The sequence below is a fragment of the Mixophyes fleayi genome, chromosome 6, assembly GCF_038048845.1.
Source record: "Mixophyes fleayi isolate aMixFle1 chromosome 6, aMixFle1.hap1, whole genome shotgun sequence".
Lineage (NCBI taxonomy): Eukaryota > Metazoa > Chordata > Amphibia > Anura > Limnodynastidae > Mixophyes > Mixophyes fleayi.
In genome coordinates, this window is record NC_134407.1 from 214618122 (window position 1) to 214631794 (window position 13673).

At 40.9% G+C, this 13673-nt stretch overlaps 3 protein-coding genes across 7 annotated transcripts in view; 1 reads left to right on the plus strand and 2 right to left on the minus strand.

The window, feature by feature from the left end:
• LOC142159778 (uncharacterized) overlaps positions 1 to 13673 on the minus strand; it is a 627000-nt gene that overhangs the window by 411949 nt on the left and 201378 nt on the right. The gene's annotated exons all lie outside the window — the stretch shown is intronic.
• The window catches only part of LOC142159899 (uncharacterized), a 335145-nt gene that overhangs the window by 137899 nt on the left and 183573 nt on the right, over positions 1 to 13673 (minus strand). The window lies entirely within an intron of this gene.
• The window catches only part of LOC142160624 (uncharacterized), a 102080-nt gene that overhangs the window by 71726 nt on the left and 16681 nt on the right, over positions 1 to 13673 (plus strand). The window contains 1 exon segment of the mRNA XM_075215486.1: positions 8294 to 9419. Within this exon segment, the coding sequence (XP_075071587.1) occupies positions 8294 to 9419 (1126 nt within the window).

The following is a 13673-nucleotide window of genomic DNA, read 5'->3' on the forward strand; positions in this document are numbered from 1 at the left end:
AAGTCAGTGACTTGCAGCAATCTTTGGTCAATGAATCAGCGAATAGCTGATATAGTGGAAAGGCAGATTTGAACAGGGAGATCAGGATGGACGTGAGTAGATGCAGGGAGGTAGTAGGGAAGTCAGTGGTGTGCGTACAGCAAGTTGTACCACTGCTTATGGTGAAGAGACTTGTCCAGGTGCAGGTAGATAGCGGGGAAGTCAGTGGTCTGCGTATAGCAAGTTGTACCACTGCTTAATAGGTGAGGATGTGTACAGGTGTTGATGAGTGGAAGCATACTAAGATAATAGGATGCAGACACTGAGAGCACAGAGGAACTTGATCCCAATAGGTATGCAGCGTATCCAACAAAGTCTATATAACGGTATGTGTGGCGCTGCTTGGTAGAGACTTGCTCAGCACAGATATGCAGGCCAATAATGGATAGTCAATCACAATTATGCATATAACGACTGAGTAGTACGGTAAATTGCAAACAGGTATGCAGCGTAACAATAACAGTCTATAGCGGGTATGGATACCGCTGCTGAGCGTGGAAACTTGTCCTAGCGGATATGCAGAGTAAACGTAGAAAGTCAATAACAGATAGGATACCGCTATTCAGTAGAACAGTCTGTCCACAGGGAGATGCAGGAACTGCAGAGACGCTGGATGGCAGAGACGAGTGTAGGAACCACAGGTGAGTAGATCCGGTAATCAGAGTCCAGCTGAGGACACAGGCAGGAAACAGGAGACTGTAGCAGGTATGGAAACCAGCGATGAGTAGCACAGGGAATCCACAGGAACTGAAGACACTAGTAGTACACAGGAGATAGTAGCGGGTATGGAAACCAGCGATGAGTAGATCCGGAATCAGCAGGAAACTGAAGACACTAGTAGAACACAGGAGACACCTTCAGAAACTCACAGGGAATGAGACTCCATGATCAGGCAATGAGGTAATGCACACAGGTGCCTTAAATAGGGAGTTGCCTGATCAACCAATTTGGATTAAAAGCAACAGTCACAAGAGTTCTTGGGAGCTGCGCATGTGCAGACCATCAGGATGGCGGACGGCCGCGGTTCAGGATAGGTGCCGGCAGGAAGGCTAGAGAGCCAAGCACCAGCGCAGAGGCACTCACGGTCCGGTGAGTGACATGCAGCACTTATCTTTGTGTATTAAACTCCAATTGACCAAAAGGTTGTAAGCTTGCGAGCAGGGCCCTCTTACCTCTGTGTCTGTATGTATTACCCAGTATTGTTTTAATACTGTTTGTTCCCAATTGTAAAGTGCTACAGAATTTGCTGGCGCTATATAAAGAAATGATGATGATGGATGATACTCCTGGTGTTGTCTGAGGCCTGCCTATTGGTAATGAAGTCAAATTGATCTGGGTGGATGAGTGAGGTTACTTGACCTTTACTTGGCCTTTGAGAGACAATATTTTAATATAGGTGCGGTTTTTGGGAGATCTCTGATGCTGAGAATTGAGGGTTGATATTTGAGCCTCCAAATCCTTGATGCGATCTCTCTTGGCCCGTGTTTTGGCGACAGATAAATAAAAACTCCTCAGAGATTTGCTTTATGAGCTTCCCACAAAATAGCTTGTGATATTTCTTGGGAAGTATTATTGGATTTATAGTCGTTGATCGTCTGAGCAATTTCAGATAGATGTTCTTGTTTAAGCAAAAATGTCTCATTCAGACGCCAGCGAGAGCAAACACAAAAGGGCTCGGGAAAGTCCAAATTCGGCTTCACGGCTGCATGGTCAGTCCAGGACACAGGAAATACCTGGCCCCCCTCTGAGATTCTGTGCGGTGGAGTGATCCACCCAAAAATAGTGTGTGAGTGGAGGTAGTGTGGGACCGAATAGTGGGTGTCTGCTTCAGTTGTCGGATAAGACACTCGCCAAGCATCATAAAGATTATGCAGCTTTATTTGCATTACCAATCTACAGGCTTCTTTAGCGTGTCCAGGATACATGTGTGTGTGGTGGAAGTGTGATCTAGAGCTGGGATCTATAATAGTGATAAAGTCACCACCATTGTCATACCCCTCGAGACTTGATCTAAGTGATAAAAAAAAAATCAGTGAAAAAGGTACCTTGCTGCACATTGGGGGCATATATCGAAGCGACTATGATGGGAGCCTGGTTCAACGAGCCCACCAGTATAATATATCTACCATGTTCGTTGAGAATAGTTTTTCCTACTGTTAGTGGGACTCTGGTGGTGAAGGATCGCACTGCCTCTGCGCTTAGCCCCAACTGTTAAGGGGAAGGTATGGCGGTATATTTTGCTAGCTAGTGTAGGATGGGGAGATTTAAAGTGGGTCTCTTTCAGCATAATTATGTGGAATTGACGCGTCTAAAGTATTGAATCACCATAGGGCGCTTGGTTGGTGGACTTTGAGTTATTAAAAATCTGAGTAGGCAAATAGGAAAAATTGAACACACTGAGGGAGTCTCTGGGGGAAGGGGAGAGGGAAGGTGAGGTAGGAGCATGGAAGAATAGAAGTCACAGGGAAAGAAACGAAGGTGAACCTATGCACAATGCCAGCGATAGGTCCCATAAACAAAGAGAATGGTGCAGGTCATGCACTCTCCTTGGGGGGATGAAATACTGGTGTATATCATGCTGCAGCAAAAATCTGAATCAACAAACATTTCACAGTGGAAATAACCAGTGCAAACATTTAACAGTGAAAGAAAATATCATCCAAACCTTACCGCCCTCAGTAATTGAAATCAAAATAATGTACGCAATTCTAATCAAGGGACACTAGATAGTTAGTAGAAGTCCAATAAGGTAAACCTCTTTAATAGCCCGTGGAGGGCAAACCATTAAGTAAAACATAGAAACAAATGTCATAGTGACTGACTTGGAATTGTCAGAATACAGTTGCATAGTTACTGATCTGGAGTAGGTCCCGGAGGAGAATAAGAACGGTGGCTCATGCCTTTCGCCATTCTGGAGCTGGAGCCTGAGGTCTCAGCTGGGATGAGAGGCAGAGGATGTCATAACTGGAATGTCGTGAATGTTGCCAAAATATTTAACAGGTTAAATCCCTGATTTGGGGAGTTATCTCCAAAGATTGTTGTAACCATTCAGTTAAGTTGAAAGGGAAAGCCCCATATATATTTAATGGAGAGGTTGCGGACAGCTTTTGTTAAATTTATCAAGTCCCGTTATTTCTTGAGCATTGTCGATGAGAGGTTTTGATAGATTTGGAGATGGGAACCTACATAGGGAACAGCGGAAACATGTCCCTGAAGCCATTATTTTAAAGTAGTGGAATCGGATGATTATATCTCTGGGAGGTTGATCTGCGTCCCACTGTGGCCCTAGAGCTCAGTGTGCACTGTGGCCCTAGAGCTCAGTGTGCACGGTCTTTCACGGACTGAAAACAATAAGGTCATAGTTTATTTATATATATATATATATATATATATATATATAATGTATGTATGTAATATGTGCTACCTACCTATACGGAAAAAACAACATTGACAGAAGTACAGGTCTTAATTTCTGATAAATTAATGAAGCACTGTGAAGCGTGCACAGAAGTTTGCATCTTTTTCCCCCTTTCTTTCCTTCCTTAGTATCATGTGGGTGTGTTTTACAAGAGCTGACATGTTTGTCTCCAGTGTTGTCATCTCTATAGATGTAGCAGACTTAATCAGAGGTACCCCACAGTGGGTGTGGCCAGGGTGTGGTCAGTAGACACCACTGTGCTTGAAAAATGTATAGTAAAACTTCTTTTGACGAGATAGAAGTTAGCAATCCTGTAACTTTTTTCCTTATAGCTTTCAGGACAGATCTTCTACAATATCATCCCCCATCACATTTGCAGGATAATGCAACAGAGTTAGCGAGTTTTAAAGGCAAGGCATACAAATGGTAACTAAGCAGCCTAGTAATTTTTATATTATAAAATCAACATAATTAAACACCGTCTCACAAAATATTAATCATTCACACATTATTCTAGTTGGAATCCCAGCATTGTATCACAGGTCAAATTAATAACAAAAATGCGTTCAGTTTGATTTACAGAAATTATATTAAGTAATACATCTGTGCATGTATGTATGTGGGGGTGTGTGTGTGTATATATATATATATATATATATACAAGTTAACCCGTGCATGATACTTATGCATTCTAGTCAAATCAAGCTACTTAAGGTGTTAAAAAGGTTCTTGTCATCTTCATCGCCACACACACACGCCGCTAGGCTTTTATATATTAGATAATGCTAAGAATTTAGTAGGTCAGTGTAGTATATAACTCCGCCCAGCAGGTGGCGCTGCAGCTTGAGCACTCTGTTACCCGGTAGTTTTTTCCACACACACACACACACACTAACACAGCATGTGTGTTCATGAGGTAAAATTACCTCACAAAAATGAGTTTGAGCCCTCAACTCGTAAATTTAGCCTTTACTACCCCTCCCACGGGGGGAAAGGGGGGATGATGGAAGTTAACTAACTTCACTATTATAATTTTTTTGTCAAATAATGTCAGTATACCAAATTTCAGGTCAATTGGATGAGCCCTTTCTGAGAAAATAGTTTTTTACACACACACACGCACTAACACATGCCGCTAGGCTTTTACTTTTATATATTAGATAATGCTAAGAATTTAGTAGGTCAGTGTATAACTCCGCCCAGCAGGTGGCGCTGCAGCTTGTTTGTTTTTTTTGACACACAGACTAACACGCCGCTAGGCTTTTATAATATATATATATATATATATATATATATATATATATATATATATATAGGCAATTGGGACACTTTGCCACTGTCTAATAGAGGAAAGAGTGGTGGTTTCCCTTTGAAACCGAAGCCTAAAGGTGCAGAGAGGGTTAAATCTACACACAAATGATTAGACCTGGTGCGTGTGTGTTTAAGGAGTCAGCCAGAGCAAGGCCTGACAGTTGGGTTTGATCTGTGTGTGAGAGACTAGTACCAACAAGTGGCCGGTGACTAGTTAGAAGCCTAACTGTTATAGCCAGCCTTGAGGGCTATTGGATTATGTTTATTGCAGTGAAAGTTTCATTTCGTTTGCTGAAGACACTGCAAAGACATTTATCTACCCTAAATAAACGTCAAAGTGCTTCTTAAAAACCTGTGTGAGGAGCCATCTGTTTTCACGCTTTTCACTATAATATATATATATATATATATATATATATATATATATATATATATACACGGCACCCAGATAGTGTAGTATTTTAAGGATGTAGTCCCAAGAAAATAGGTAATGATGTTATATGTGTACCAGATTGAAGGATAGTTTATGCACATCTAGTTTAGTGTCAGGATTCCCTGTATCAGGCGAGAAGAAGTCCATGGAATATGTTGGAGAAAACAGGATAGGAAACAACCCAAAATAGTGTATTATCGTTATTACAATATGAACGTGGACACCACTCCCCACCAACAGTGTGTAAGTGTACCAGGTGAAAATAGGATTTGTGCTTATCTGTATATATGCTGGATACTGCTGTACTTCTTTAGCGGATCTGTATACCTCAGGTGGAAGCAGATATAGGAACCATATGGTGTAGTATTTTCAAAAGATTTTTTTAATCAAAATCAGACATACAATAAATGCACTCACAATTTAAAAATACATATAGGTTTATCTGTAGGGTTACTGGTGTTTCCCAAGCCCAATATGCATCAGAAGCTGGACCCTCCTTGCTGGATCTCGCTCGTGATTGCTTGCACAGGTGGACATACATGAATGGCATCACATGCTCAAACTTTGGGCCTGATTCATTAAGGATCTTAACTTAAGAAACTTCTTATTTAAGTCTTCTGGACAAAACCATGTTACAATGCAAGGGGTGCAAATTAGTATTCTGTTTTGCACATAAGTTAAATACTGACTGTTTTTTCATTGGCACACAAATACTTGATAGCTTATTTGTACACTGAAATTTAAAGTTGCATTGTAACCTGGTTTTGTCCAGGAGACTTAAATAAGAAGTTTCTTAAGTTAAGATCCTTAATGAATCAGGCCCTTCATATGTAAATATGGTCTCAACGCGTTTCGTCTGATATTACAGACTTCATCAGCTGAATAAAAAATGAATATAATGTCAGTTTTTGTAGAACTTAGAAACAATGCGCGGCGCCCTTTTGCACCTGCGCACTTGCAATGTCAGGCGCCATTTTGCGCATGTGTTTCCATATTAACGGACGCCGTTTTGCGCCTGCGTGGTATGGAGGGAATCCCCGCTGATCTTAACACTAATTGTATATACCTCTTCCGTGGTTTATGTATATATTAGCGGCTGCAAGTCTTATGTAAAAGGGTGGTATTTAGTATATGTAAGAGCGGTTAAGAAATATGAAGTGAAGCAGGTACATATCAAAATATTACATATATAAACAGTTCATAAAATGAAACAAGCACTGATATGGGTTGGCTAACCCAGTCAGATTATGTCATAGACATTATGTCATAAAGCCAGCATTAGCTGTAATTGCTTAGCAGTCTAAATAAAACAGAGGTCAATAAGTGCTGACAAATATGTAAATTATATATGTTCATAACAATAACAAATAATCATATCACCAAAAAACAAAATAAAGAGAAGAGAAACAGAAGCACTGAAGGCTCTAGAGAATAACAAGTAATTAATTATCAAACAGGCTGATAAAAGTGGGGGCCTTGTTCTTCTAAATAGGTGTGACTATGGGAAGGAGGCTGAACGTCTGTTAGGAGACACATCCTCTTATTTATCTATAACTAATGATCCCACTGATGAATATGTGTCCCTTTTGAGAGAGGTAACTTATATATTTATCAACATCGGCCACCGGTCTATGTAGGAGGGAGTAAGAGGGACAGGGAGGTAGTAACATGGAGGTAACGTTGCGTATCCAATGGTGAAGACTTTGCCAGAGCCTCACGATCTTGGGGCATGACCACCTAATGTGATGAAATGAGCCATCACATCCACAAAGCCTCCAGCAGAGCTCAGAGGATCGAGATATATAGCTTGTAGGCGGGTGGGGACTAAGTACCATCTGTAAAGTAATTTATAAGAATTCTCTTTGGTACCCACACAAATAGAGCTCTTAGCAACTCATGCCCTGATCTTGGACCATTTGTCTATGTCGAGTTCCTCGCCCCAGACCTCCTCCCACTTCAGCTTGTAGCGAACGTTGGCAGGTTGACGGAATACCACCAATAAACGGTAAAAGGTGGAGATTACGCCATTAGGAAGGGACTTGCTCATACAGAAGGACTCTATAGGCGTGAGTTGATAGAGCAGCTTAAGTGCAGTAGAGTTGTCGCAGTTGGAGATATTGGTAGAAACGGTCATGGGGAATGCCATAACGTTGCTGAAGGTCTGCAGGGAAAATATGTATGGGTGCCATGTCCGAAACAAATCAAGGACACAGTTGGGACCAATGTTTAAAGGTGGAGTGCTGCAGCCCAGCGGGAAAAGCTTGGTTATCCCAATGGGGAAACATAATATAAGGATTCTTCAGTAGATGGAATGCACGGGTGCTATTGTCCCATATCTGAAGAGAGAAGCAGGTAGTGGGTGGGAGTAGGGAGGGGGAGAGGCAGTGTTTAATAGATATCCATAGAAGAGTGTAGGGGAAAGCAAATGTAGAAGATTGGCCTCGATTTCGACCCGCAGTCTTGTTGTAGATGGTGAGTGGAATAAAACTAACTGAGTGAGATTAGAAGATGTTCGGAATGCCCAGACCCCCATTCGAGCCTGGCGGTATAACGTAGTGGCTCAGACTCTGGTTCATCTACACGCCCAAACACAATGGGCAATCTATTTCTGCAGGGTTTGAAATGCCAAGGAAGGTACTCAAACCGGAAGGGTCTGGAACACATAAAGAACGCTTGGGAATTAATTAGTTTTTACTGCTGTTATTCGCCCAAGCCAAGAGATATACATTTTGTCTCAGGTCTCAAGGTCATGTTTAAGCGATTTGAATAATTGGGGAAATTTAGCAGCGTACAGCTGATTATAGTGGCTGGTGAAATAGGTCCCTAGGTACTTAAGCTTGTCGGGCTGCCATCGGAAGTCTGAATGTCGTTTCAGACTGTTAGACAGATGGGGGGGTAAGTTGAGAGGGAGAAATTTGGATTTATTAATTTTAAAAGTAGACACTGGCATATGTTTTGTGTTCAGACTGTTTGTAAGGGAGGAAAGTGAGGGGGCTGGTCATCGTCAGAAGAATGTCATCTTTTTCACAAAATTATTATTGATGGTAAATTAACATTTCATAAAGCTAACCACCATTCATTTTTCCTAACAGAACTACATAAAGATCCAACTGCTCTTATTAAGGAGGAATCGTGTGAAGAAGGAAATCTCACTGACATTTGTACACCCACAGATCATAGACAATATACATCTACTCGTATTGTGGTGGAAATGGAATCTTCTGTCACTGGAGATAAAAGTTGTAATAACTTCAGCTATGTTAGTTGCCAGAGGAAAAATGTGAATGATGGCAATGTAGACAAATCTTGGTCTTGTTCTGAATGTGGGAAGTGTTTTACTACAAAAAGAAACTTTCTTATACATCAGAGGACTCACTCAGGAGTAAAATCATATTCTTGCTCTGAATGTGGAAAATGCTTTACAAAGAATTGGAAACTTCTTCACCATCAGAGATGTCACACAGTAAGTAAAAAACCTTTACCACATTCTTGCTCTGAATGTGGTAAATGTTTTTCCTCTAAATCATATCTTGTTGAGCATCAGAGAATTCATACAGGAGAGAAACCTTATTCTTGCTCTGAATGTGGGAAATCATTTAATGGTAAATCAGATTGCAATAAACATCAGAAAGTTCACACAAGAGATAAACCATATTCTTGCTCTGAATGTGGGAAATCATTTATTCGTAAATCAGAGTGCAAACAACACCAGAGAATTCACACAGGAGAGAAACCATATTCTTGCTCAGAGTGTAGTATATGTTTTTCTTCTAAATCAAATCTTGTTGAACATCAGAGAATTCATACAGGGGAGAAACCATATTCTTGCTCTGAATGTGGGAAATCATTTATTCGTAAATCAGAGTGCAAACAACATCAGAGAATTCACACAGGAGAAAAACCATATTCTTGCTCAGAGTGTGGTATATGTTTTTCTTCTAAATCAAATCTTGTTGTACATCAGAGAATTCATACAGGAGAGAAACCATATTCTTGCTCTGAATGTGGGAAATCATTTAGTCATAAATCAGAGAGCAAAAAACATCAGAGAATTCACACAGGAGAAAAACCATATTCTTGCTCTGAATGTGGGAAATGTTTTTCTTCTAAATCAAATCTTGTTGTACATCAGAGAATTCATACAGGAAAGAAACCATATTACTGCTCTGAAGGTTTTACACATAAAGTATCCCCAATTAAACATCAGAAAAGTCACAAGTGAGAGGACATACATTTGCTTAGAGTGTGGGAAAAATTTTAACTGGAAATTAAACTTTTTTTTCTACATCAGAAAATCCACACATGAGTATACCAATATTTGTGTTCTGACTTGGGGAAATGTTTATGCAGAAAATTGTTGTGCACCAAAATGTGGGAAATGTTTTACTAGTAAAGCACTTTCCTTTGCATCACACCAGAGAGAAATGATAGTCTTTATCTGATACAGAAATGTTTTGTGAGTTAAATCTGTCCTGACAGCTATAGTTCTATTTATAATGTGGCTTTTCAGAAATCCTAAACCTACAATTCCAGTTGCTTTAAGATTAGGCTGCCAAATTTGCAGAGATATGTACACGGTCCTGTACCCTGGCAGATCTTGAGATGTTTAACATTACCATTATATTTGCTCTGCAGCTTAGTTAGTATAAGGTATTCCTCTTGTTCATCAACCATTTTGTGGCTGACTGGTGTTCTGAGTGTTGGAAAGTTACTCCCCTCATAGTCACCACTTTTTGTAAAATATCCTCCATTTTGGGAAGCTGCTGAAACTTTTAGAAATGTATTTGTAAATGCCATATTTTGGGTTTAGTTATCCTTCAAGGGCAGAACATATCTTTGTCATATATCGATGAGTTGAATAAAATGATGCAGTAAAACAGTAGTAGAGACTGATGGTACATTAAACATAAGATATTTAGAGGAGTTGGGAGGGGTTTTATTAAAATGCCCTCACTGTAGTGAAGGTACAATGGGTACCGGGATATATGAAGGAATATTTTATGGAAGGTAAGTACACAGCCATGGCTGGAGTGGAACGGACATGCAGGAAAAATTATTCAGGCAGCTCCACGCTATGCATAGGATGGTGTATAGGGGCCGTCTCTTTGGATGGCGGCCATCTTAGTGATGAGGGAGAGTGCTATCTCTGTACAGCATCTCCATGGCAGGGCTTCTCATAGAGGCAGGGCTGCCAGAAATACACAACAGCTCTTTCTTCTAAACGGTCTGGGCTGTTTCAGTCACTTTTATTCTGAACCTTTTTTATGTTTAGCAGCCACAGTTAGCCTGTCTGTGCACTGCAGCTTTGCTCTATATTCTGCATCTGATTTGTAGTCCACTTTCAGCTTGCCATTTTGACCTGCTGCTGTCCCCTCTATCTCCTTGGATATCCAACGTTGGGTGGACAAGTTCAGGATGAAGTTCATGAGGACCGTAATCTTCAGCAGGGAGCAAGGTGTCCTTGGAAATCAGGACCGTGTATTCTTGCATATTCCAATCTTGGAATAAACACCAGTGTCTCACCAGATTCACTGTATGGTTCCACCGTTTTTAGTGTGGACTATGCGTTTCGGCTTATCTTCAGTGCCAAGGTCTTAGGCCTGTAGTATATCTCTACTGCCAGAGGTGCTGCTGTTATACCTGGACAGATTTCCTTGTCTGCAAGGGGATAAACTCTCATCATCTCATCTGGATCATGATCACCTGTGGCTGGCTTTTTTAAGATTGCATTTTCCCACAGACTGCTGCCAGTTTGTTTTGTTTCTGCTGCTGGTCTCTCTGAAACTCCTGTTTGGATCCTGACATCTCTCTGGCATTTGACTTCTGCTTTGTTCTTACGTTTTGCACCTCCTTTTGTGACTCAGATGCCCAGCTTTGTTTAACCTTGCTACTGCTTACTCCCTGGTATATTGTGGACCTCACGACTTCTGACCCGTGACTTAACTTACTCTCCTTTTGCCTAATTATCTGATGGCTTGTCCAGTGCCTCATGCCTTCTGGCTAACCTGGTAATCCAGTCTTCTTGTTTCTGCACTTCATCTTTTATAACTGGACACCAGTCTTTCCTGCTCCAGCTTCCCAGCTAACCTGGTTATCCTGACACTTGGATTTGCGTCATTGGGTTGGGTATCCAGCATCTGCAGTTTCCAAGCTAATCCTGATTTCCTGTTATCTGTGTTATCAATCCTATTGAACTCTGCATTTGCTATCTCTGTTTCTATGGACTTATGCTAGCTGTTTAGTTATTGACTGCATCAAGTTATACGTGTGTGATTCATGTTCAGTAATAAAGACATTCTATTTTCACTAGCACAGCTGTAGTATTCATACTGGGAATCCTTAACACAAGGGTGTTACCAGGATCAGGAAAGATATGACGTGTCCTTCAGGGATCCAGGGGGTTGTCTGACATCCTTACCTATAGAAGATCTGCAGATGAAGGGGAGACATTCAGCTCGCTTGCAGCAGGATCGTGTTCAGGACACGACCCAGACCTTTGAATCTCAAAACTACAGAGGGTCTTCTTGACAGGTGAACAAATTCCCTCTCCTTAAAAAGGCTCATGAAGACCCTGTTAGATCACAGATTGGTGACTGTTTACTTTTGTTTAAAAGTCTTCTACACAAATGATCTCCTTTTAAAGCAATGCACTTTGCATGGTTCCACTCAAGGGAGTTTCAGATCGAGCTTATGGAATTTCACCATCAGCTGGGCAAGTCATCTGTGCTCTCCTCTGGTGGTTGAACGGTGACTCCCGCGGTGACTTTTCTCTTTGGGATATGGACACTTGTCTAGAGATACAAGACAAGTGGAGTATTCCACTCTTCAGTGCAGCTGCAGGGTTTTGAGATTCCAGTGTATTCCGATCAGTTTTCAATGCCCTAGTCAGCGCACGCCACTTTGGTGAGGAAGGGCTGTTGAAATGCAATCAGATTATGACATTGCAGTGGCATACCTCATTCATGAGGTAGGAATCAAGAGTGTCCTGGTCATAAGGAACCCCCAGCCATCTTGGCAGTATTCCCTCTAGGGATGATATACTGGGATGCATTTTTTCTTGTGCATTTTCTGCCTCTAAGACCAGACCTGCTAGGTCAGGTGTTTTTCTGGTCCAGAGTGTCTTGGCTGGCTTTCACGGTGCGTCTCTTGATGCCATAGTCCTTAAGGCCTAGGGCTTCCCTGACAGTGTGGTTCAGATCATGCTCTGGCTAGGAGGCAAATTTTGACCAGGAATTTTCTCAAGGTGTGGAAGACGTATACTTCCTGGAGGGAACGGAAGGGGTTTCCTATCTCTTTTCTTTTCAGTTTGACCTGTGTACGTCTCTTCTTTCTGGAAGGAGCTTTAAGATTTAGTTCCTTGAACGTCCAGGTGTCTGCCTTATTGGGTTTACTTTGTGAAAACTGCTATTTTTAATGAAACTACAGCCTTTATATGAAGTCTCCATACATCGTCCCAGTCACGCTTTGGATCTTATCCTGGTGCTGACAGGCTTGCAGCATATTGGATTCTGAGTCCAATAGAGAACACTGGACGCCCATCTTTTTATAATTTCTTGGTCTCCTTGTTAAGGTTCTTGTTCCCGTTGTTTGTTATTCTTTGCTCTCCCTTTTTGTTCTGTAGTTCTGGTTCTGTTCTCAGAGCTTTGGTAGAAACAATATGAAATGGCCACTGGGGTATAGAAGAGGAGGAGGAGAGTATTATTTGGCTTTATAAAAGTGCCCAGGCTCCTGTTACCACACTTTATACCCCAAGCATATCCAGTGTGTCCCATTTAAGGATTAAATGTTAGTACAAACTTAATACTGCTCCATATAGTAACATTAGACTAACCTGTCACCTCGACCATTCACCTGCTTCCCTTCAGTGTCAAAACCCTATGCTTTGGTTGTGCCTCCCATTTCGTCCATGAATATGAATTTAACCAAGAAAACAGTCCTCCATGACACCTGCTAGTTATTGTATGTTTAATACAGGGAAAGCATCTCAGTAAATGTCCACTCAACTGTTTTGTGCTCATATCTGGCAGCAAAACAGGCTTGTGAATCCTTAACAATTACCTGTATTATACCTGCTCTATATGACATTTAATCTGCATAGAAAACCTGATCAATGATGAAAAGACTATGAATAAACACATTTGTAATCTACTTAAACATCATAATTCATCCAGGTGATAAATGCTGTTCTTATATACATGTGCAGAATGTGGGGAATGTTTTACCTGTAGTTCATCAATTGTTAGATATCAGAGATTGCACATATTTATGCTCCTAATGAGAAATGTTCTGTGAACAATCCCAAACTATGTACACATGAGATAATCCACAGGTAGGAAATGTTTGTTATTATAGAGATATAGCTTAATGTCAAAGGTTTTCTCTGTTAAATATTGATACATTGAATAAAACTTTTCATGTAAATTGATTCATCTGCTATTCCTGATCTCATTTACTTGTGAGAAAAGCAACTCA